Source organism: Lepus europaeus, chromosome 20 (assembly GCF_033115175.1).
Source record: "Lepus europaeus isolate LE1 chromosome 20, mLepTim1.pri, whole genome shotgun sequence".
Lineage (NCBI taxonomy): Eukaryota > Metazoa > Chordata > Mammalia > Lagomorpha > Leporidae > Lepus > Lepus europaeus.
This window is the reverse complement of record NC_084846.1, coordinates 24,822,538-24,847,208: the sequence shown is the minus strand read 5'-3', so window position 1 is coordinate 24,847,208 and position 24,671 is coordinate 24,822,538. Positions and strand designations below refer to the sequence as shown.

Below are 24,671 nucleotides of genomic sequence, written 5' to 3'. Positions count from 1 at the left end.
CTGGCCTGGTGAAAGCAGTAGAAGATGGTCCCCTACACCACATGGGAGACCTGGATAAAACTCCGGCATCCCACCTTCAGCCTGGCCCAGCTCTGGCTGTTGCAGCCATCTGGGGAGAGAATCAGGGTATGGAAGATCTCTCTCTCTCTCTGTCTCTCTCTGACTGTCTCTCCGGAATTATGACTTATAAATAAATAAATCTTTACAAAAATTCAAATCTTTCTACTTAAACTGCTAAGAAAGTCTATGCACTTCTTTTAAAAATTAATTAATTGTTATTTCTTTGAAAGAGAGAGAGATGGACAAAGATCTTCCATCTCTGTTCACTGCCAAATGCCTACAACAGCCAGGGCTGGGCCAGAAAGAAGCCAGGAGTGGAGAACTCAATCCAGGTCTCCCAAGCGGATGGCAGGAGCTCAACTACCCGAGCCATCCCTGCTGCCTCCCAGGGTGTGCAGTAGCCTGGAGCCAGAATCAGGAGCTGAGGCAGGGAGTGGGCCCAGACGCTTAGATGTGGAATGAGAGTGTCCTGAGTGGCGTCTTAATTCTGCCAAACACATGCTCCTCTCATTCTCTTTGGGATCCACGTGTTAAGATTATCTCTGACACTCCACATGGCCCCCTAGATCCTGCGAGCATCAGGCTATGCGAGAAGCCAAACAGGCAGAAGACTGTGGAGCCCTGCTGCTGAGAGGCATGCTCCCTCAAGAAGGGGAAGAGTCAGGAACACAAGCTTTGCCCTCTGGCCGATGGGATTTTCTAGAGCAAACAGAGCTCTTAGCACTTCTCAACCCGAGGAATCTCCATTTCCTTCTATTACCTATCAAATATCTCTCAGTCATTCCATCCTCTTGTATGAAAACTGCGTGGAGACTGTCTCTTAAAAATGGTTTATTTTTAAGCAGTAAAAAATGAAAAAACTGTTAGCTTACTTGCAACCCAGCCAAGGCTCTGAGGCCCAGGTTTCACATTGCTGCCAACTAAGGAAACCAAAACATAACAGACTTGAGGGCTGTGAGTTAAACTGTGCAGTCATGTTCGAGGCCAATCTCAGGAAGGAATGTGGCAGGAGCTAGTGTGGGTATGGCGTGGGTAAGATAGCAGCACGCTGAGACCTACTGCCTTGAGAAGCTGTCCCAGTGAGCTTAGGGCCCAAAGGGCATCCTGCAGAGATCACAGCTTCCCAGGGGCTGCTTTGGAAGCATCACCCCAGCCAAGAGTGTCCACAGAGTGAACTCACATCAGCCACGGTAGGAGCTATAGTACCACTGAGCTGCAGGATGTCACCTGCTTTGTTACAGATAACCTCGCCCATTAGGAGATGCTGTTTCTTTCCTAATTGTTTCTAGGTTCCAACATGACAGAGACTGCGTGAAGAATTTTTAGATACAATAGAAAGAAAAAAAACACAGAGCAGGAATTTATACTGAATAGCCCATTCCTGATTCAACAATAACTTGCTACAACAGAACAGGCAGGAAACAAATGTGACTATCTTAGTCATCATCCTGTGTTCAGTCAGCCCCATGTCCAACAGACTAGAAGGTTTTCCAGCAGAGGCAATATATGCCTAAACATTTAACAGAGTTTCTGGAACATAGTTGGTGCTGGGTAAAAATTAGCTTGCTCTCTCTCTTCCTCATAGTAAAGTAAACATAAGTAAGGCTGTCAGGCTTTTTGTTACTAACAGATCCATTTTTCCCTTGCTAGTAATTCTAACAGAAATGAAAGGTGCATCATACCATAAGTGCTTGGTATGTATTTTCTCCTTTCATCATCACAACAACTCTAATAAGAGGTAGATGCTATGATTATGCACATTTTTTCAAAGCTTATTTATTTATTTGAGAGGCAGAGTTACAGAGAGAGAGAGAGAGAGCAGAGACAGAGAGAGAGGTCTTCCATCTGCTGGTTCACTCCCCAAATGGTTACAACAGCCAGCACTGGGCCAGGTGGCCAAAGCCAGGAGCCAGGAGCCAGGAGCCTCTTCCAGGTCTCCCACGTTGGTAGCAGGGTCCCAAGCACCTGGGCCATCTTTCGCTACTTTCCAGGCCATTAGCAAGGGGCTGGCTTGGAAGTGGAGCAGCCAGCATCCATATGAGATGTCAGCATCGCAGGTGGTGGCCTTACTCACTACGCCATGATGCCGACCCAATTATGCACATTTCATAAATGAGAAAACTGAGATACTGAAAGATTAAGCAACTTGTCCAAGAACACACAACTGTCAAATGCTAAGGCCAGAGTTTTTAAGCAATTATCTTGTCCTGTCTCCCCACTAACTGAAGCAGGATGGTTGAGTGTTGTACCTGCTTCTCTTACTGCGGGACGCATCACCTCAAATCCTTTTGGAAGAAGCTTGAATTTTTTTTTTATATTTTGATTACATTTATTAGATCCTTTCCATCGTTTGTTTACTTCCTTCTACTTATGAAAAGAAAGTGTTCGGGGTCCTCCTCCACTGTCCCCCATTGTGTGATTTCTCCTTCTATAAGCTGGTTCTTTAATTGTTTCAACCAATTTTTATTTACAGAATATAAATCTATTCAGAAAGATACAGCCCTTCATTTAGTCAATGGTAAAAACCCTTATTAAGCAGAAACAAAGCTCAAACATCATCACTTATATTTAAACAGAGATACAGATCATGAAAAGTGTATGAACATAGAACACAAAATGTAGTTTTTACTTAAGCAGTTACATGAATGAGGTTGTTTTTAAGTTTCTTCACTGAATCCCATTTTAACCATTGAACAAACTGTACTTAAATTAACAGTACTAAAAATTCAAATTTAAGCATGAAAATATGGAACAACAAAAGAACGGGAAGTATCTTCATTATCAAACAGATTAACACATTTACAGATACTCAGATATTTTCTGAGGTGCATCAAAACACCTACATCAAAGGCTGCATTCATTTGAGAGGTATCAATACATGTTCAGTGCTGAGACTGTTTGTAGCATTTACAATGTATACAAAGTAGTGTTAGACTACAGTGGTTCACATTTGAGAAACAATAAATGTTTTTGAGACCTTAGTGGACACCACCAGTGCTATCATCTTCATGAATTAAAGACCCTCTCAAAGTCCTAGCTAATTTAGAGAGAAATGGACAAAACCAAATTTCTATCAGTTCAAAAGCCTCCTAGTCCTTTAGGTCAATATTATCATTAGGAAATATAAACTGCAGTGAGCATTTAGCCTGGTGGTTAAGATGCCATTATGACACCTGCATCCCACATTGGTGTGCATGGGTGTGAGTCTCAGTACCAGCTTCCTGCTGATGCAGTTCCTGGGGAGCAGTGGCGATGGCTCAAATGATTGGGTCCCTGCCACCATGTGGGAGAGTGGATTTTGCCCCTGACTCCTGGCTTCCGTCTGGTCCAGCCCTGATTGTTGTGGGCATTTAGGGAGTGAGCCAGCCTACGGGAGCTGTCTCTGTCTATCCTTGTCTGTCTCTGACACAAAAGAAGAAGAAATACAGACCCAGCTTTGAGACCTAATGAACAATAAATTATTTACAACGTTAGCTGTCAGCAACATCTAGAATATCCTTTTCAACTGGAAGAACCTCAAGTAATCACATACTTAGATTTTATACCTATAAAGGGACCACACCTGATCCTATAAATACCTCCACCTCAAATGATGTTTCAAATGGTTATAAAAAGCACTGCAAGCTTCGGCACGCTTCCTAAGCCTTCAGAGTCTTATCTTAGGATGAAAACCAGGGCATAACAAGAGTCAGGCAAAAACCACACATTAGGAGCCTCCCTGACTATAGACGGAACGAACTTGTGAAGATGTGAAGAAAAGACCAAGTGCCCTCCTGCTATCTTCTCCTCCAGCTATAAAAGGCAAAGACAAGAAGCAAGAGGAATGCTTAAGGGGGGAGAAGAAAGACGACCCTATCCAGAAGGGAACTGAGTTGAACTCAGGGGGAATTTAATAAGCTCTGCTCGGTAGCACAGGGCTGCTGCGCTTGTCTTTGTAAGTGTTTGTATGGACTGGAGTGATCTCATGGGTAGAGACTGCTTTCTCCAAGGCTCTTGCCGTCTCTTATCAGCCTGAGGAGTCATGTCCAGTATTGATTAGCACTACGGTCACTGGGTCACATTGCCTTGAGGTTCCTCCACTAACGCATGAATAGAGAGCAAGTTCAAAGTCATACTTGGAAAAAATTGAAATTTATACACTCCGGTATAAAAACAACCAGACACTCAGAAAGCATTTAAAATCTATTCTGGAAATTTAAAATAAATGTCCTTGAACAGTAAAAAAAAAAAAAAAAAAATAAGTTCATGATAAAACTCAAAAATGAGCAGAAATAATAAACAGATATGAAATACAGTATCAGTGGGGGTGGCCATTGTGGCACAGTGGGTTAAGCTGCCACTTGAGATACCAGCATCCCATCTGGGATGCCAGCATCGCAGGGGGCAGATTTACCCGCTACACCACAGTGCCGGCCCCTGCCTCTCCTTTTTAGTTTTAATTGGTCTTCCATTCTGATCTTGGAACTCTACATTATGCAAAGATAAATGCAAGGAACCAAAGGTAGACCCTACGTTCTTGTGATCTTCAAGTTGTACTTTCAAGCATCACAATTTTGGTGATGCTTTTATTAGAGAAATAGGCTGCATGAATTGTGCCATTAGGTTCAACAAAAACAGCAACAAGCTTTTGAAGGAAAGATGGTGTCAAGCAATGAACTTGAGAAAGAAGTAAAATCTAGACAGTTACACAACAAGGTTTTTTTTTTTTTTTTTTTTTTTTTTTTTTTTTTTGACAGGCAGAGTTAGACAGTGAGAGAGAGAGACAGAGAGAAATTTCTTCCTTGCTTCCTTCCATTGGTTCACCCCCCAAATGGCCGCTACAGCCTGCGCGCTGCACTGATCTGAAGCCAGGAGCCAGGTGCTTCCTCCTGGTCTCCCACACGGTACAGGGCCCAAGCACCTGGGCCATCCTCCACTGCCTTCCCAGGCCATAGCAGAGAGCTGGACTGGAAGAGGAGCAACCGGGACAGAATCCGGCGCCCCAACCGGGACTAGAACCTGGGGTGCTGGTGCCGCAGTCAGAGGATTAGCCTAGTGAGCCGCAGCATCGGCTCCACAACGAGTTTTAAATAAGAAAAATTCAACCAAACACACTGACCTGATGCAACATAGCTTTAAATGCCAAGTGTCGTAATCTCAAGGTCAAATTCTCCCCTGCTCTGCCAAAAAATAATCCCTGGAAAACAGGAAAGAAACTGACATTTATTCTGAGCTCTCTTTTCTATTTCCTTGTAACATTTAGTTATTAGATTTTTAACCCAGAGGGGATGAGTCATCAGGCTTACACTTGTTCAATTTATTAAAAGATTACCTGCTAATTGAAAATGAAACTCGATAAAGGGCGGGATGGGAGAGGGAGAGGGGAGGGCCATGGGAGGAAGGGAGGTTGGAGGGGGAAGCCACAACAATACAAAAGTTGCACTTTGTAAATTCACATTTATGAAATAAAAAATTAAAAAAAATTAAAAAAAATAAAAGATTACCTGCATGAAATAACTGACAAAGCAAACGACACCCAATATGACAAATATCATGGAATAGATTTCTGCATCATGCTTCAGCGCGGTTTTGTCATCATGTTCGAACATCTGAAAGAGAATAGTTTTTTTTTTTCCTCATTAGTGTTTGCAGGAAGATATAAAAGGAACAGAAAAGCAACTACAACAATTGTATGCATCAGGATTTTTGGATGAATTTCAACCTGAGAGTAAGAGTACACACACATTTCTGCGAGAAAAAAAAGTGCACTGTTATTCCATTGTCTGCATTCATTACATTTGTTAAAAAGTAATTTCCTTTAAATTCTCCCACTTGAACTATGTAAATATTAGGTCAAACGAATGAATCATTGCTATGCTGTTCTAACAGTATACTTTCAGAGAACCACCAGCTTGAATTACTATTCCTCATAACTTGAATTTCTGACTATTCCTCTACTTAGCCCATACTTGGCAATGTGAGACCTTGACATACGCCTCTACAAATTGAAAATTAGGAATTAAATGCACACCAGCGTTTAGATTGACAAAAGGCACCTGTACAAATCAGGGAGCCTGGAGACTGAACACGGATCTAGGACAGCTCTTGAATCTACCACCAATTCTGGGTCCTTTGGCACAATCTCAAACTTATTTCCTCTCCCTGGCTGGTAATAAAAAATAGCCACTGCTCCGACGAGTTGAATAGAGAATAATTGGATTTGTCAACTTTATTGCTTCCTCTGTGCTTTGGAATGCTGATATAGTACTAGAGTTAAAATTAGAACACAAAGTGATTTCTTTATTGGTTGCCCAGTCGACAGACCCAGCGGAACACTGCACAGTGGATATGGGCTTATCACTGAGAACACTGGTTAACTTTCCACTGTGCATCCCACACCAGGGGCAACCACAGACATCCCACCTTTTACCCCTCGCTCATCAGAGGGCAACAAGTCAGCTCTTTCAGGCTATCCCTTCTGCAAAACTGCTCAGAATATGAGTAAATTAGTTTTACTTACAGTTATAATTTTTGCAAAGATGATGGAAAATATGGGATGAACAGTTCCATTGAGAACAGAAGCCAGTGTCCCCAGAACCACAAAAGGCCATTCGGATTTGTTTAATTTAAAAATTTTTAATAGAGAAACTTCGGGAAGACTTGTCTATAAATAAGAACACCACAGTTAAAAACTCTGCTTTCTAAGCATAGTGAAACCTAGAAAAGTTAACCAACCATAAACAGAACTAAAGTGTAAAATATCAGAGCAGAAAGTTTTCTTAGAAAAATTTCACTGCCCAAATTACTAATGATGAGCCCAAACATAAAATAAAGAAGTCTTATGTCAAAGTGACTATCTGTGCAGTGTTATATTTTTGCATTTCATTCAGTTGCTATCGTTACAAAAGTACAGGTTAGCTTATATGTTTTCTTAGCTAAGAAAAAAATGGAAAAAAATAGGCATATTTTGTACTCTAGTTAAACTGGTCTGAATATAACATTCTAGGAGAAGATAAATCTATAATTAAACAGAGAAAATACAAAAGCCAGAAAATTTACTAGGATGTTAAACCTGAATGTTTTCTACTTTCATAATTTCTTAATTTTTTAAAAATTTATTTGTGAGGGAGGGATGGAAGGGGCAGAAAGAGAGAGAAAGAGAGAGAGGGAGGGAGAGAGAGAGAGAGGAATCTTCCATCTGCTGGTTCACTACTCCAATGCCTGTAAATGGCCAGAGATGGGCCAGACCAAACCCAGGAGCTGGGACTCAATCTGGGTCCAGACTAGGTTGGCAGTGACTTCATTACTCGAGCTGCCTCTCAGGATGTGCGTTAGGAGGAAGCTGAAGTTGGGAGTGGAGCCAAGACTCTAACCCAGACATTCCAATTTGTAATGTAGGCATCTTCACTTGTATTTTAACCAGTAGGCCAAATGCCTGCCCCGAGTTTCATGATTTCTTTACAAAAATAGTGTTCTACCATGTTGGTTGAAAGCTTACTTGGGGGTTCCTATTTACAAATAAAATACTGCAATACCTGAGCCTATTATTTGGTTTCTTCATCTTTTCGGGGAGGATGGCATTCGGTCCCTATTTTATAGGGTTATTTTTAGAATTAAGTGTAACCCAGTAGTTACCACCTCTAAGCACCCAATAAATGTTAGTAGGCATTGCTCCTGCTGAGTTATTAGAGAGGAAGGGTTATATTACACAAAATCCTAGGACTTCCACCGAGAAAGCACAAGACAGGTCACCATGCTGGTATTTGCCAGCCCTTCCGGGCTGAGCGGAGGTTGACTTAGGGAGCTAATGGTCACAGTAGTTCTCTCCCTGCTCTTGTTTGGCACTTGTAGTGAATTATTTTCAGAAACTTGAAACAGTCTTGTGAATGACTTTGTGACGAGTACCTATTTTGAACAGAGAAGTGGCAGTGAATTATTCGGTGTTTCGTACGGTAAAACGTCCTTGTGACATTCACTCCTAAAGAACTGATATTTATGAAGCTGATAGCCAGAGAATTCCTTAGAAAAGACTATAAAGTAGTTTATAATTCTTGCTGCAATCTTAGTGTGGCAACTACAATGCAAACTCTGTTATTTTTAAAACAATCTATCTTTTAAAAATTCCAAAACCTTTAAATTCTTTTTCCAGGGTAGCTACACCACAGTTTTACTAGGTTGTCTAATAATTTGAGCGTCCCTCTCATATTTCAGCCTGAAATTTTCTGAAGCTTATCATCACAGAAGACCTCACTTGTCAGTGAGGTGACTGTCCAAAAGGATGTTAAGCAGTTTAAAAAGTTGCACACCAAGTTTTGTTGAGCACTGAATGCCAAGCTAAATGCTTCAGAGAGTTATCTCATTATAATGCAATCAAAGCGTAGCGTGTCTCAGGAAATGTCACCAATGAACTACAGAGCCAGAAAATGGGGAGGGGGAGGAGAGGCACATCTTGGTCCTGTAGAATAATCTGAATTACAGAGATCGTTTAGAAATGTCCTTCTCTTCTGGAAAAATAGACATTTACAGGCTTAAAAATGGGTATCTCTTAAATAGTGTTTTCAATCTGGGAAAGAATAAAATAAGATACAGGAATTAAATAAGAAATAAGATAAAAAACAAAATGAAAAACTGAACAAAATTAAGAAAGATTCCATGTTACCCAAATCTATTACAGCTCATAACATATTTTAAGGTAATCTAATACAAAAATATGAAATAGGGATTTTATAAAGAGATAACAGAGATGTAAAAAGTCATAAGACAAACTCCTAGAGAATTTAAAGTTTAATCTTATGTATTTCAGAGCCTTATTTTCATACAACTAACTATACATATGCAAAACACACCATCTCACCTATTGGTAAATTTGGGAGTAACTGAACACCTGTGTAACCATCACCCCAGTCAAGATAATGAATGTGAAAATCACCCTCAGGTTTCTCCTGCTTTTGTCATGCTTTTCTCCCACCCTTCTCCATTGCCAGCCCTCCCCTCTTCAACCACTGACCTGCCTCCTGTCACTGCCAATTGGTTTGTATTTTCTTGAATTTTATATAAACGGAATCATATATTATGTATGCGTTTTCATCTAGCTCCTTTGTTCAGCATAATGATTTTGAGATTTAGCCACTCTGTTGCATGAACCAGCATCTCCTCTCATTTATGGCATGATGAGTCCATTCACCTGAGGGTTTATTTTAAGATTTATTTATTTGAAAGGCAGAGTTAGAGAGAGAGAGAGAGAGAGAGAGAGAGAGAGAAAGAATCTTCCATCTACTGGTTCACTCCCTAAATGGCCACAATATCTAGAGCTGAGCCGATCTGAAGCCAGGAGCTTCATCTGGGTCTCCTACATGGGTTCAGGGGCCCAGGGAGTTGGGCCATTTTCCGTTGCTTTCGCTTTCCCAAGTGCATTAGCAGAGAGCTGGATCAGAAGTGGAGCAGCCGGACTTGAACCGGCGCCCATATGGGATGCCAGCACTGCAGGTGGCGGCTTAACCTGCTATACCACAGCGACGGCCCTCACCTGATGACTTCTGATGGGAAGCTGGACTTTGTACCTTTTACTCTGTTGGGTAGCAGACATACATGAACATTTTTGTGATGTTCACTGATGGCATCACAGGTACTTGGCAATGCCAACAGCTTGTTGCTGGTATTCATAACTAAGGTGAATGTTAAACTTCTATTAAGGATTAGTGGAAAAAAACTGTGATTTTTTAAAAATCCATTCAGGCTACTGTCCCTTCAAAATTCTCTCCAGAGATTCCTTGTGGACTCCCCTGGAGGATTTCTGTTAGAGGGAGAGCAGACCTAGAAATCGCTGTTGTGGTCCAGCAGGGTCTGGCCCCTGAGCATCTCGCAGGCTTGTCTGCCAACCCCTTTCGTTCTTGGTCACTGTGACTTCCAGTCCAGGGCCTTACGTTTGCTGCTGTACCTTCCTCCCCACCTGAGATAGTGCACCACTCTCCCAGATGTTTGTATATTTCCCTGCAAGTCCAAATTCACCCTTACGCCTGATCTTTCTCCTTTACCCGCTGACAAGGTGTTAAGCTCAGTCAGCAGAGGCTGCTGGAAAGACTGTGTGGGGTGACTGTGTGTATGTTGTGTGTGGATTTCTCTTCCTGCTCCTGGTGGCTCCTCTGGGAGTTTTTATCATGAAGGGATGTTGAATTTATCAAATGCCTTTTCTGTGTCTATTGAAGTTATCATATATTTTTGTCCTTACTTCTGTTGATGTAATGTATCACATTTATTGATTTGCATATGTTGAAACATCCCTGCATCCCTAGAATGAACTCTACTTGATCATGATGAATGAGCATTTTAATGTGATATTGGCGATTTATGAGTATTATGTTGAGGAACTTGATCCTTTGATCGTCAAGGACCCTGGCCTATAACTTTCTTTTTTTGTCATATCCTTGTCCGGTTTTGCCATCAAGGTAATGTAGGCCTCATAGAATGAATTTGGAAGAATTCCTTCCTCTTCTATTTTTTTGAAATAATTTAAGAAAGATTAGTGTTATTTCTTCTTTAAATGTTCAGTAGAATTCAGCAATGAAGCCATCCGGTCCTAGGCTTTTCTTCAATATGAGATTTTTAAAATATTATTATTATTACTGATTCAATTTTACTGCTCACTAATGGTCTGTTTAGATATTCTATTTCCTGTGATTCAGTCTTGGTAAGCTGTATGTGTCCAAGATGTTTTCTGTTTTTTTCTAGGTTATTTGATTTGTGGGCATGTAGTTCATAGTAATGAGTAACAATTGAATTTCTGTGATGTCGGTGAGAATGTGTCCATTTTTAGCTCTAATTCTATGTACTTGAAACTTCTCTCTTTCTTTCTTGGTTAGTCTAGATAAGACTTTATCAGTTTTGTTTATCTTTTCAAAGAACATCCTTTTTTTTTCACTGACTTATTTGTATTGTTTTGTTAATCTGTCATTCATTTGTACTCTTTTACTATTTCTTTCTAATTTTGGATTTGATTTGTTCTTATATTTTTGGTTCCTTGAAGTATAGAGAGCTAAATTGCTTATTTGAGGTTTCCGTCTTTTTTCTCAATGTAGACATTATAAACATCCCTCCTAGTACTACTTTTCCTGTATCCTATAGGTTTTTGGTACACCATATTTCCATTTTCATTTGCTTGAGGAAATTTTTAAATCTACTCCTTGATTTCTTCTTAATCCATTGGTTGTACAGAAGCAAGTTGTTTAATTTCCATGTATTTGTGTCATTTATAACATTTTTATTATTATTGATTTCTAGTTTTATTGCACTACAGTTAGAAAAGAAACTTGATATGATTCTATGCTTTTAAATTGGTTGTGACTTCTTCTGTAACCTCTACCATATGATTTATCCTGGAAATAGTGCATGTGCTATTGAGAAGAATGTGTATTACGCAACTGTTGGAAGGGAAGGTTTGTAAATGTCTGTTAAGTCCAGTTGATCTAGGGTGTGATTTAACTCTGCTGTTTCGTTGTTAATTTTCTGTCGATATGATCTGTCCATTTCTGAAACTGGAGTGTTAAATTCTCCTACTATTGATTGTATTGGAGTCTATTTCTCCCTTTACATTTGGGATTGGAAGTGGAGCAGCCACTTCCAATATTTGCTTCATGTATATGAGTGTTTCAAAATTGGATGTATATGTATTGACAAGTGTTATTTCCTTTTATAACATTGAACCTTTCAGCATTATATAATGGCCTTCCTGGTCACTTTTTGTTGCTTCTGAATTCAGATCTATCTTATCAAATAGAAGTATGGCTACTTCTATTTTCTATTGCTTTCCACCAGCAAGGGCAACCTGGTTCCATCCTTTTACCTTTGGTCTATCTGTGTCCTTAAGATGAAGGATGTTTCTTGTAAGAGTGCTGTTGAGGGGCTGACACTGTAGTGTAGCACATAAAGCTGCCGCCTGCAGTGCCAGCATCCCATATGGGCATGGGTTCGAGTCCCAGCTGTTCTGCTTGTGATCCAGCTCTCTGCTATGGTCTGGGAAAGCAGTAGAAGGTGGCCCAAGTTGTTAGGCCCCTGCACTCGTGTGGGAGACCCGGAGGAGGCTCCTGGCTCCTGGCTTCTGATGGGCACAGCTCTGGCCATTGCAACCATTTGGGGAGTGAACCAGCAGATGGAAGACCTCTCTCTCTCTCTCTCTCTCTCTCTCTCTCTGCCTCTGTCTCTCTGTAACTCTGCCTTTCAAATAACTAATTTTTTTCAAATAAATAAATAATTTTTTTAAAAAAAGAGTGCAGTTGAGTTGCATTTTTTCAATCCATTTGGTCACTCTGTAACTTTTAATTAGAGAATTGAGTCCACTGACATTTTAGTAGATCATTGATATGTAAGGCCTTACTTCTGTCAATTTGATATTTGTTTTATATTTTTATTATTGTGTCTCTCTTTGCCTCCAAGTTACAATCTTCATTTGTTGTTAAGTAAATTTTATCTAGTAGTGTACTTTGATTCCTTGCTTACTGTTTTTGGTAAATCTGTGTATAGTTTTTGCTTTGCGGTTACCATGAGACTTGAAAAAACTTCTTTTGGCTATAACAAGCTATTTTGAAAAGATAACAACTTAACATTGGTTATAAAAATAGGAAAAATGGCCAACAAAAACTAAAGATACAAGAAATTCTGATAAAGTATTCTACATCTGTGCTCTGATCTGTACCACATTTTGAGTTTTTAGTGCTGCATTTAACTTCTTTCCATACAGCCTGCCTCTTAACATTTTAGCATAGTAATTATACTCTGTTTTAGTATTCACAGAAAAGATATAAATAATTTACACATCATGTTTACAATATTGGGACATTCTGTATTTGTTGGTGTAGTTATTCTGTCCAGTGAGTCTTCTGCCTTACCTGCTACACCATAGCAAATTCACTCCCCAATTGGCTGCAACGGCTGGAGCTGCACCGATCTGAAGCCGGGAGCCAGGAGCTTCTTCTGGGTCTCCCACACGGGTGCAGGGGCCGGAGGACTCGAGCCATCTTCTACTGCTTTCCCAAGCCATAGTAGAGAGCTGGATCAGAAGTGGAGCAGCCAGGACTCGAACCCGTGCCCATATGGGATGCTGGCACTGCAGGCAGTGGTTTTACCCGCTATGCCACAGCGCCGGCTCCTTGAATCCTTTCTCTGTATTCTCCTCCTGAACCTCACTGATTTTCTTTACAGTAGCCTTTTTGAAATCTTCATCTGAGCATTTTGAAACTTCATTTCCTAAATGGTTGGCTTCTGGCACCTTATTTTGTTCTTTGGATGATGTCGTGGTTCTTTGGGAGTTCTTGATGCCTGGAGTATGATGTCATCTGCTCACTAAAGAATTAGCTTTAGTAATCTGGCTTCATCTGTGGCTGCCCTAGACTTCTAAGCCGTATGTTCCTGTGCAGAGGTGTTGCTGTCATCTGTCTGCTGTTGAGGGGAGCTCACTGCTGGATGTTGCACCTGTCATCCACTGGTGATTTGGGGGTATAAGATTGCTCAACCAATACCGTGGGACTCCCCTGGGCACTGAAATAGGTCCAGACACTTCAGGCACTGGGGTCTGGTGTCAGGGACCATTAGAATCTGCTCCACGCGGGGTTTTATCAGCCTGGCACTGAGTTCCCAAACAATCCTGTGATTCCTTTCTGTCTTCCTGAGGTTGTAGGAGGCGTAAAAGAGGCAGCTCCTCTGTCACTCAGGCAAGCCCTAGGTCGTCACCCCTGGGTGTCACTCTCATCAGGGCCTGTGCAATCTTGGGGGTGCACTCCGGGCCCACAAGAGGCTGATGGTGCTGTATACCAAAACAGATGTGTCTCCCTGCCTGACGTTGGGGCAAGTCCAGAGCTCCATCCACCTGGGCCTGGAAACTTGGGATCTGCCCAGCATTGGGATTTACCAGTCCAGCACTGCATTTCAGGACACAGTGCCTTGGTCTCCTGCTGTCTGCTCAACATTGGAGGACCTCACCACCCAGATTGGCCCCAAACTGATCACACCTAGGTCCCACAGTCCCCGGTCCCCAAAAAGTCCTGGAAGTATCTACCAGGCCCACGCGAGGCCGACAGTAACACACACCAAATTGAGAACAACCACTAGAGTTCAAGTGTGTGCCTGATGTTTGGGGAGATGTAGTGACTCAGTCTGTGACACCAGCTGGATGGTAGAGGCCTTTGGGCTTTATCAGGTTCTAGGTCTTGGTGCAGTAGGCTTGGCTTTTAGCTCCATCGTGTGATGCTAAGCTCCCTCTCCCCGCCTCTCTACAGGGTTTGGGGTTTTGCTTTCTGCTGGCAGTTGGGGAAGGGGTGCCCAGAGACCACCAGACTGTGGAGGCTCCAAATATTCACTCCATGGGTTAAAGGCCTGGGGGCAGGGACCAAGTAGACTCAGTCCGCTGACTTAAGCTGGGCCTGGCATTGAGGTTTGCTTGCCCTCTCCCAAGCAGGAGTGGTCTCTCCACACTGCATTCCTTGGAGCTGGGGGAGGGGTGATGCATACAACTCTTTCCTTATTGCTTTCTTCAATGAAACCCTATATAACTTTTGTTTTCATGGTACTCATATATTGTTATAATTGTTTTATTTTATTGCTAGCTATTTTTGTTATTCTTGTGTTGCATCTAATTTATAAATTCAGCTTTATCATTGGTATTTATGAGTAGGAAAGAACATACTACATGTGGGGTTTGGTCCTACCTGGAGTTTCAGGCATCCCCTGGAGGTGAAGCCAGCGACGATGCCCACATACTACCTTGGAGTATCTGGCTTGGATACCTGGCTGTGCCCACCTGCTTCCTGCTAATGCGGGCTCTGGGGGATAGCAGCTGATGACATGAGTTACTGGGAAGACTCACGTTGAATTCCCAGCTCCCGCTTTGTGCCCGGTACTGGTCATTGCAAGCATTTGTGGTGGTACACATCTCTGTCTGTCTGCTTCTGTTTCTCTACCTCTTGAATAAAAAATAAAAGTCCTTCTTGAACCTTGCTTGTACGTCTGTACCCCACTTCCTGAGGCCTTAATTTGGCCCATGGGTCCTTCCGAGGAATGTAATGCAACAGTCTCATGAGATATTTTTGTCCCTACAAGGACCTCTGACATAAATGCAGTCTCATTGGGCAGCCTTAGGGGGTCACAGGGATGCCAGAGTGGAGTTTGGAAAAGACATGTTTTGTGAACTTAATGCTATAGTGATGTCTTCTCATAAATGCATTCTGAATTTTATGAGGACCCAATCAAAACGGGAGGACACATGGACAGAACTTGCTGATGGCCGCGTCATTACCTGTTTATCAGGGGTGGAGTCCTCAGAGCTCTCGGTAATGTCTGCCCTGATGCTATGTGTAGAGCACAGAGGAGCTGGGCTGGCATTTCTGCCCGAAGAACACGGCCTTGACTCCAGCTGCTCGTCAGCTTTTTTAATATCCTGGAATGAGGAGGACACAAGGTTGCTATTAGGATGACGCCTTAAAAACACAAAGGAATTTTATCAGGTCTTCCTTTAAAGCGGTCACTGCCTTTGCTATAGAAAACCGCATTTTCTTGTGCAATTCTTGCTGAACAGCTTTCCCCTTTGAGTGAGAGTTACTAAGTCTAACTTCTACTAAAATATTAATGACTGATAGCGTACTTGACTGGCAGTAGTTATGGTGCTTTCTTTTCTAAAAACCTATTTAATTAGCTGGAGAAATCAATGCCTTAATCCAAAACAATTAGAACACCAGCAAGGAGAGAGCTTGGTACAAGTAGCTTTTTGAGACTCAGGGTTCACGTTCTAATCCCGTCTTCCTAGCCTTTTCCAGAGCTGTGACATTGATGATGTATAACAAGGAGCTTATACATGAGGCTGGTCCTGGACCTGAAGCAATTACTGCTGCTGCTCATTCCAAACTGCCCAAAAAGCAAAACTGGTATTGGGAGGTGGGGTGGGTGGTGGATTTGGCTTAGCAGTTAAGACCCTGGTTAAGACATCTGCATTCCATTATTTATCTGAGGGCCTGGGTTCAATTCCCACCTCTGATTCCTAACTCCTGTTTCTTGCTAATGCAGGTACTGGGAGGCACCAGGCCATGGCTCAAGTTGTTGGATCCCTGCCACCCACATTCCTGGCTCCTGGGGTTCTGACTCCAAGGTTTTGCCTCAGCTCAGCCATAGCCATGGCTAGCATTTGGGAAGTGAAACAGCAGATCAGATTTCTCCCTCTCTTTTCCTCTCAAATAAATAAAAAATAAAAATAAATTTTATAAAGATTTATATATTTATCTGAAAATCAGAGTTATACACAGAGAGAGGAGAGGCAGAGAGAGACAGACAGACAGACAGACAGAGAGAGGTCTTCTATCCCATGGTTCACTCCCCAATTGGCCACAATGGCCAGAGCTGTGCCAATCTGAAGCCAGGGGCCAGGAGCTTCCTCCGTGTCTCCCAGAAGGGTGCATGGGCCCAAGGACTTGGGCCATCTTCTACTGCCTTCCCAGTCCATAGCAGAGAGCTGGATTGGAAATGGAGCAGCCAGGTCTAGAACTGGTGCCCATATGGAATGCCAGCGCTTCAGGCCAGGGCATTAACCCGCTGTGCCACAGCGCCGGCCCCCCAAATTTTTTTTAAAATCAAAATGGATTGGCCAGTTCCTGAACAATAAGAAATTATATGATATACTACTGTAGTGTTAATGATTTGTGATTGTTTTTAAATTTAGTATATGAGTGAAAAGAACATCTTCTCATTTGATTATTATTTATAACCCTTGCCTATATTTCCAAGGAACTATGGTCTTATTGCTTTTTATTTGTTGAATTATTTTATTTAAAGGAGTATTAAGCTTTTTTTTTTTTTGACAGGCAGAGTGGACAGTGAGAGAGAGAGACAGAGAGAAAGGTCTTCCTTTGCCATTGGTTCACCCCACAATGGCCGCTGCGCTGATCTGAAGGCAGGAGCCAGGTGCTTCTCCTGGTTTCCCATGCGGGTGCAGGGCCCAAGCACTTGGGCCATCCTCCACTGCCTTCCTGGGCCACAGCAGAGAGCTGGACTGGAAGAGGAGCAACCGGGACAGAATCTGGTGCCCCGACTGGGACTAGAACCCGGGGTGCCGGCGCCGCAGGTGGAGGATTAGCCTATTGAGCCGCGGCGCCGGCCTGGAGTATTAAGCTTTTGACTATAATGAATTAAAAATATGTTAGCTCAAAAATTAGTAAAGAAGACAGAAAGAAAGGAAGAGAGAAAAAGAAAGTAGAGAGGAAGAGAGGGAGGAAGTATCTTATATCATTGGAATTGTATCTGTGAACCACACGGGATCTGTTCTCTTTGTATTAATGCCATATTAACATGAAATTGATGAGAATTGTCTTATAGTAATTATCATGCATTCACTGTGACTCTGAGAATCTAATATATTAATAAATGCCTTAAAAATAAAATTCAAAAAGATTAAGAAATTCTAGAAATCAAATTATCCTGAAACTATAGACCAGAATGAAGTTCTAAACCAGTTTGCTTTAGCTCTTGTTTTTCTTTATCTTATTCCTCCAAGAAACAAGACCAGTTTGAGTGACGTAAAGGAGCTGCACAGTCTGTCTTCATCCATATGGGGTGGGAGGAAATTTGTGACTTCCAAGGAGAAACAAGAGGGGAGGATAAGAGAGAAGTGAAGGAGGCTGGTATTGTGGCGTAGCCAGTTAAGCCGCCACCTGCAATGCCAGCATCCCATGTGGACACTGGTTCAAGTCTTGGCTGCTCCACTTCCCATCCAGCTCCCCGCTAATGTGCCTGGGAATGCAGCACATGATGACCCAAGTACTTGGGGTCCCACACCCATGTGGGAGACTCAGATGGAGTTCCAGGCTCCTGGCCTCAGCCTGGCGCAGTCCTGATTATTGCTGCCATTCAGGTGGAAGATCCCTCTCTCTGTCTCTCCCTCTCTGTAACGTTGTCTTTCAAATAAATAAATAAATATTTGAGAGAGAGAGAGAGAGAGGGAGAGGGAGAGAGAGAGAGAGAGAGAGAGAGAGAGAGAGAGAAAGTGAGGAGTGGCTCAGACCAGGCTCGGGGTGTAGAGATGCAGAGATGTGTGTAGACTTCTGTGCAAAGACAATACTTGCATGGAAGACATTCCAGGTTCACTGAGGTTCTCCACAAGCTTAGCAACAGTTTAACAGTCGCTTAAAGTGACAGTGACCCTTAACTGGCCTTCTACTCCCCTGATACCTGGAATCAGGCATTCCTTTGTGCTATCACCTTTTTTTCCCTATAAATTTTTCTCCCAAGAAAGAGATCTTTTATTTGGCTTTATTTTTTTTTCCTCCCAGGGGTTATCTACTTTGTGGCAAGTTTAAAATAAAACTGTGACCTCTTCTCATAACAAATTTTTTAAGGAAGGTGATTTACTAGGTCAACAACAATTCCTACCCTTGGGAAGGCTGCTAGATAAAATAACAATGATGGCAGTAAGTTTTGATGTGCATATATTTCTACCTCTTTGTATTTCATTTTCACATACAAGCTCATTAAAGGAATATGTCTGTAAATAATTGTGTACAGAACAGAAAAATAGTTATACATTAATCTCTATGGTGTGAGCTTTTCTGGAAAGTCTTATGGAATCATGCTAATGCTAGTAATAATATAATAAAATCTACTATGCCAACAGTAGTTCTAAGCACTTTGTGTGAATTACCCCACTTAATTTTCATAATAATTCATTAATGGGTTACTATTATTTCTTCCATGCTAGTGATTAGGAAACTGAGGCGCTGAGAATTTGACTAACTTGCTCGTGATGCTGAAGTTATTAAGTGGCAGAGTCAGCTTGCCACTCAAGAGATCAGCATTTAACCACTTGGCTATGCTGCCTCTCAGGGGTTCTTCGCAGCATTGACTTTGTAATACTTGAGGTCTTCATGAATTCTTTTCTTTTTCAAAGATTTATTTGAGAGGCAGAGTTACAGAGAGAGGGACAGAGAAGGAGAGAGAGAGAGAGAGAGAGAGAGAGAGAGAGAGAGAGAGAGTTCTTCCATCCACTGGTTCACTCCCCAAATGGATGTCATGGCCAGAGCTGAGACCATCTGAGGTCAGGAGCTTCTCCTGGGTCTCCCACGCGGGTGCAGGGGCCCAAGGACTTGGGCCATCTTCCACCGCTTTCCCAGGCCATAGCAGAGAGCTGGATCAGAAGAGGAGTAGCTGGGACTCCAACTGGTGCCCATATGGAATGCTGGCCCCACAGGTGGAGGTTTAACCCGCTATGCCACAGCACCAACCCCTTCATGAATTCTTATAAAAGTAGAATCACCTTGACGCTACAGGTAGCAAGTGTGTCCAAGTGTTTAAAAAATGAGTTACTGGTTTATGTATATATCATTTATGTTATGCTGACTATATAATACTTAGAATATTATAGTTGCTCATTTGAGTATTAATAATTAAAATGTATGGTGACATCTGAATGGACATAGTTTTAGATAATTGAAAAATACTAGCTAATTTTGAATAAAAGTTTTAAAATTTTTATACATTTATACCACACATTATTTTTATTTATTCTACATCATGAAATGTTCTAACTTAAGACTTAATTATGAATTTTTAGTTTAATTGTAATAAAGAATGAAGCTGTGTACCTTAAAGAAGGATCTGAAGTTGTAGTCTTTAAAAAAAATCTCAAATAGGGTTAATTTGACTATTATTATTTTCTCTTATTGCTATTCATATTAGTTGAAAATATTGAACTTAATAATCTCATAAATTCTTAATTCTACCATGAAATGTCAAACAGCACCTCACTTTTATTTTTAAAGGAATTAGGAAATATGGACTAATATGAAATAGCATCAGGCAGTTTTAAAATCAGTTCTGAGATTATGTTTCGAAAATTCTTTTTATTATCATTATTTCACGGATGGTTTCAGAAATACTTCCTTCCAGCTTGGGGGGAAATCCTGGGTTTGAAATTTGAAGTTATAAATTTTATGAGGAGATGGAAACTCGTAACTTCCTAGGTCTCCTAATTTGTAAAGCAATGACATTAATGATACAACCAGAATGTTCAAGAAGAAATGAGCAGGAAAGGGGCTGGAATTCTCTGTAGAAGACTGGAAAAAAGTCTGCTTTCCAGGTCAAGAGGGGAAGGCGGGGCTGGGACAGACCACGTGGCTGCTGATTCATCCCTCTGACTCCTATTAATGTGAACAGTGGATCACACGCAGGCAGAAATGCGGATTCCAGAGAACAGAAATTAATGTGTGCTTCCAGAATTATCCTGCCTCGCCCTGAGCACCCAGGGTGGGCTTTCTGGTACGCCTGGGAGGATGTGATCTCTACAGTGTGCAGACATGTGCTTCCTTACTGAGTGTCCACTGGATGCCAGGACTGTGCTTCCTGGCCAGCCAGCCTCCCCCCTGCTGCCTGCCTGCCTAACACCTTCTATGATCTGACCCTCCCCATCCAACTCTTTCCCACGATTCCCCCAGCACACATCCTTACTCACAGAAGACTCATCTCCTTTCTGCTTCAGTTGCACAGCAAGTTCCGACCTGGGTTTCTCTTCCGTCTCCACCCTCCCCTTCCACCTTCTGGCTTCCAAGGACTCTTCCATAAAACCTTCCTTGGGCAGTAAGAGTGTCTTCCTCCCATCAATCTCGCCTCTTATGTCTACACCTTGTAGCATCTGTCTGCACAATTTTGCCTTTGTAGCTAAGTTTTAAGTCTTTAGGGGTTGTGTGTTATATATTTTTTTGTATTCTAAACAATTGTTTACCGTGTGAAGAGTTGGATTTTCCTGGATTTGCTGCACAAAGCCACTTAAACCTATCTGTCCTCTGCCAGCAAATGGGAGGGTCTATGTACCCAGCAGTTTTTTTTTTTTTTTTAAACCTTCATCACTTAATATAGCACAATGCTGAGGACATTAAACCCACTCAACTTCTCCTCTGAGGAACTACAGGCAAATCTTGGCTACTTTGTGAAATTCATGCTTGTCATTTGGGACTTCTGAAAAGTTAAAAAGAAATCCACTGAGAAAACACCGAGTGACACGCACATTACCTGTGACATGGCAAGTGCGTAGTACAGCCCTTGCTTTGCCATGAGGTCAGCGTGCGTTCCACTTTCCACCACCGTCCCATCCCTTATGGTCACAATCAGATCTGCACTTCGGACAGTGGAAAGTCGGTGAGCTACCACGATTGTAGTCCGACCTTTGCTTGCCTACAGAAAACAAGTACAGGCAATAAATCTAAAATTAGTAGAAGAAATCCCACTTTTCTACTATTCAAGAAAACTTTCTTTTTGTGATATTAAATATCAAAGAGTCTCATTTTTGGATACAGAAATTTGGAAACTTTTGTAGATTAGGGAAGTCAACAGAGATTATAACCAAAAGAGACTCAGAGAGTTAATCAGATTCCAAATAGGCGGCTTTATAAAACCATTCTATCTTGGAATGAGAAAAGAGCCTACAGACCTTTTCTGAGGCACCTAATAGCTATGCAAAGTAACTCAAAGTAAAGAAATAACTTACACATATCACTTCATCTATAAAATGGAGATATTACTTAACTAGTCGGGTAAAGATTCAAAGGCATATATGTCTTTAATTTTTTTGCAAGGATCATAAAAATGTGAACAAGCACACACATTATAGGGTACGACTCAGTGCATTTTCATAGACTGAAAACCCCCAGCTCACAGCACTCAGTCCCAGAGACTGATCATTACAGAATCCAGAAACCCTCCACTTGCTCCCCATCCATTGCTCTTACCACTTACCCACACCAAAGCTAACCACCACCCTGACGCCTAACAGCATAGATTAGTTTTGATATGTTAAATGTGCCATGTATGAATGAGTTCATGCACTTATATACTCTTCTGTGGCTGGTGTATTGTTCAATATGATATATCTTAAAAATAAATACATTTAAATTTTTAAGTGTACGCATAGAAATCATGCATATTTATGAGATAAGCATGGTATTTTGATGGCATGCACACAATATGCAATGATTAAAGAAAGATAATTAGCATTTACATTACGTTAAACATTTATTAGTTCTTTGTGTTGTGAATGCATCGGTTGCTACAGAGGCTGCCCCATTTTACATTCCTGTCATTAATGTACAAAGATCCTGCCTTTTCCACATCCTTGTCAATACTTATTTATTTATCTATATTATTTATTATCTTTTTTAAAAGATTTATTTATTTGAAAGTCAGAGTTACACAGAGAAGGAAAGGCAGAGAGAGAGAGAGAGGTCTTCCATCCGCTGGTTCACTCCCCAATTGGCTGCAATGGCCAGAGCTGTGCCGATCCGAAGCCAGGAGCCAGGAGCTTCCTCTGGGTCTCCCATGTAGGTGCAGGGGCCCAAGCACTTGGGTCATCTTCCACTGCTTTTCCAGGCCATAGCAGAGAGCTGGATGGGAAGTGGAGCAGCCAGGACTGGAACCAGTGCCCATAAGGGGTGCCGGCAATGGAGGTGGCAACTCTACCCACTATGCCATGGTGCCAGCCCCTATTATCTTTTATGATAGTCATTTTAACAGATATGAGGAGATATATTATCATGACTTGGAATTACATTTTCCTGATGATTAATGATGTTGAGAATCTTTTTTTTAAAGATTTATTTTATTTATTTGAAAGGCAGCATTAGAGAGAGGGAGAGGCACACATGTGTGAAGTCTTCCATTCTGTGGGTTCACTCCCCAAATGGCTGCAATGGCCAAGGCTGGACCAGGATGCAGGGACCTGGGCACTTGGACCATCTTCCACTGCTTTCCCAGGCACAAAAACAGGGAGCTGGATTGGAAGTGGAGCTGCTGGGACTTGAACCAGTGCCCACATGGGATGCAGATGCTACAGGCGGTGGCTTAACTTGCTATTCCACAGTGCTGGCCTTGAGAATCTTTTTATATAGCTGATGTTCATTGTATGTCTTCTTTAGAGTAGTGTCTTAAGATTTTTGCCAGTTTTTTCTTGTATTATTATTATTATCATTTATTATTTTTGCTATTGATTTGTAGGAATTCCTTATATATTTTCAACTTTAATCCCTTGTCAGATATATGGTTTCCAAATGCTTTCTTCCATGTTGTACATTTCTTTTCACTCTGTAGTTCTCTTTGCTGTACAGAAGCCTCACTTGATGTAGTTCTGCTTGTCTCATTTTTCTTCTTTTGCTTGTCCTTTCAGTATCGTATCCAAGAAATAATTGCTAAACTCAATGTCATGAAAATTTCCCCTTGTTTTCTGCTAAGAGTTTTACAGTTTCAGGACTTACATTTAAATGTTTAATCCATTTCAAGTTGATTTTTGTGCATGGTATAAAATGAGGGTCAAATTCTCAATTCTGGCCGGCGCCGCGGCTCACTAGGCTAATCCTCCGCCTTGCGGCGCCGGCACACCGGGTTCTAGTCCCGGTCGGGGCACCGATCCTGTCCCGGTTGCCCCTCTTCCAGGCCAGCTCTCTGCTGTGGCCAGGGAGTGCAGTGGAGGATGGCCCAAGTGCTTGGGCCCTGCACCCCATGGGAGACCAGGAGAAGCACCTGGCTCCTGCCATCGGATCAGCGCGGTGCGCCGGCCGCAGCGCGCTACCGCGGCGGCCATTGGAGGGTGAACCAACGGCAAAAGGAAGACCTTTCTCTCTGTCTCTCTCTCACTATCCACTCTGCCTGTCAAAAATTAAAAAAAAAAAATTCTCAATTCTTTTGCATGTGACTGTCCAATTTTCTCAGCACCATTTGTTGAACAGACTGTATTTTCCCCACTGTATGTTTTTGGAACTCTCAAATAGCAATTAAAAGTTAGAAATTGTCAGATCAAATACAAGTCTAAGAGCTGAGTATATGCCACCTATGAGAAACATATTTTGAATATAAATACACAAACAGGGCAAGAATCGAAAGATGGAAAAGTATATACCATGCTAATATTAAGTAAGAGAAAGATGGAGTAGATATATAAGTGCTTTAAAGAGCAAAGAATATAACCAGAGTAAACGTGTTTATTTATTAATGATGAAGGAGTTAATTCATGAAGAAAATGTAACAATCCAAAATGCTTATTCATCTATCAATGGAATAGGTGCTTATTCACCTATTAACAGAGCTACAAGACATATGACACCAAAATGGATATAACTACAAAGAAAACTTTATGAATCATTAATAGCTGTTGGAGATTTAAATATATTTCTTAACATATTTTAAAAAATGTTTTGACAGGCAGAGTGGACAGTGAGAGAGAGAGACAGAGAGAAAGGTCTTCCTTTTCCATTGGTTCACCCTCCAATGGCTGCCGCAGCCGGCTCATCGCACTGATCCGAAGCCAGGAGCCAGGTGCTTCTCCTGGTCTCCCATGCGGGTGCAGGGCCCAAGGACTTGGGCCATCCTCTACTGCCTTCCCGGGCCACAGCAGAGAGCTGGATTGGAAGAGGGGCAACTGGGATAGAATCTGGTGCCCCAACCAGGACTAGAACCCGGTGTGCCAGCGCCTCAGGTGGAGGATTAGCCTATTGAGCCGTGGTGCCGGCCAATTTCTCAATATTTTTTCAAATAAATCTTTATTTCAGTCCTATTTTGAAAAATTTCTCATTGTTTTTAAAAGTTATTTATTTATGTACTTATTTTACTTTTGAAAGGCAGAG

At 41.8% G+C, this 24,671-nt stretch overlaps 1 protein-coding gene across 2 annotated transcripts in view; it reads right to left on the bottom strand.

Annotated features, from left to right (window-relative positions):
- Window positions 1-24,671, bottom strand: part of ABCB5 (ATP binding cassette subfamily B member 5) — a 115,347-nt gene that overhangs the window by 43,454 nt on the left and 47,222 nt on the right. For both annotated transcript variants that reach the window (XM_062178620.1, XM_062178621.1), the window contains exons 14-18: window positions 21,073-21,234; window positions 15,323-15,463; window positions 6,560-6,703; window positions 5,544-5,648; window positions 5,159-5,236 (exon numbers count right to left, since the gene is read on the bottom strand). In XM_062178620.1, the coding sequence (XP_062034604.1) occupies window positions 5,159-5,236; window positions 5,544-5,648; window positions 6,560-6,703; window positions 15,323-15,463; window positions 21,073-21,234 (630 nt within the window). The remainder of the gene's footprint in view (window positions 1-5,158; window positions 5,237-5,543; window positions 5,649-6,559; window positions 6,704-15,322; window positions 15,464-21,072; window positions 21,235-24,671) is intronic.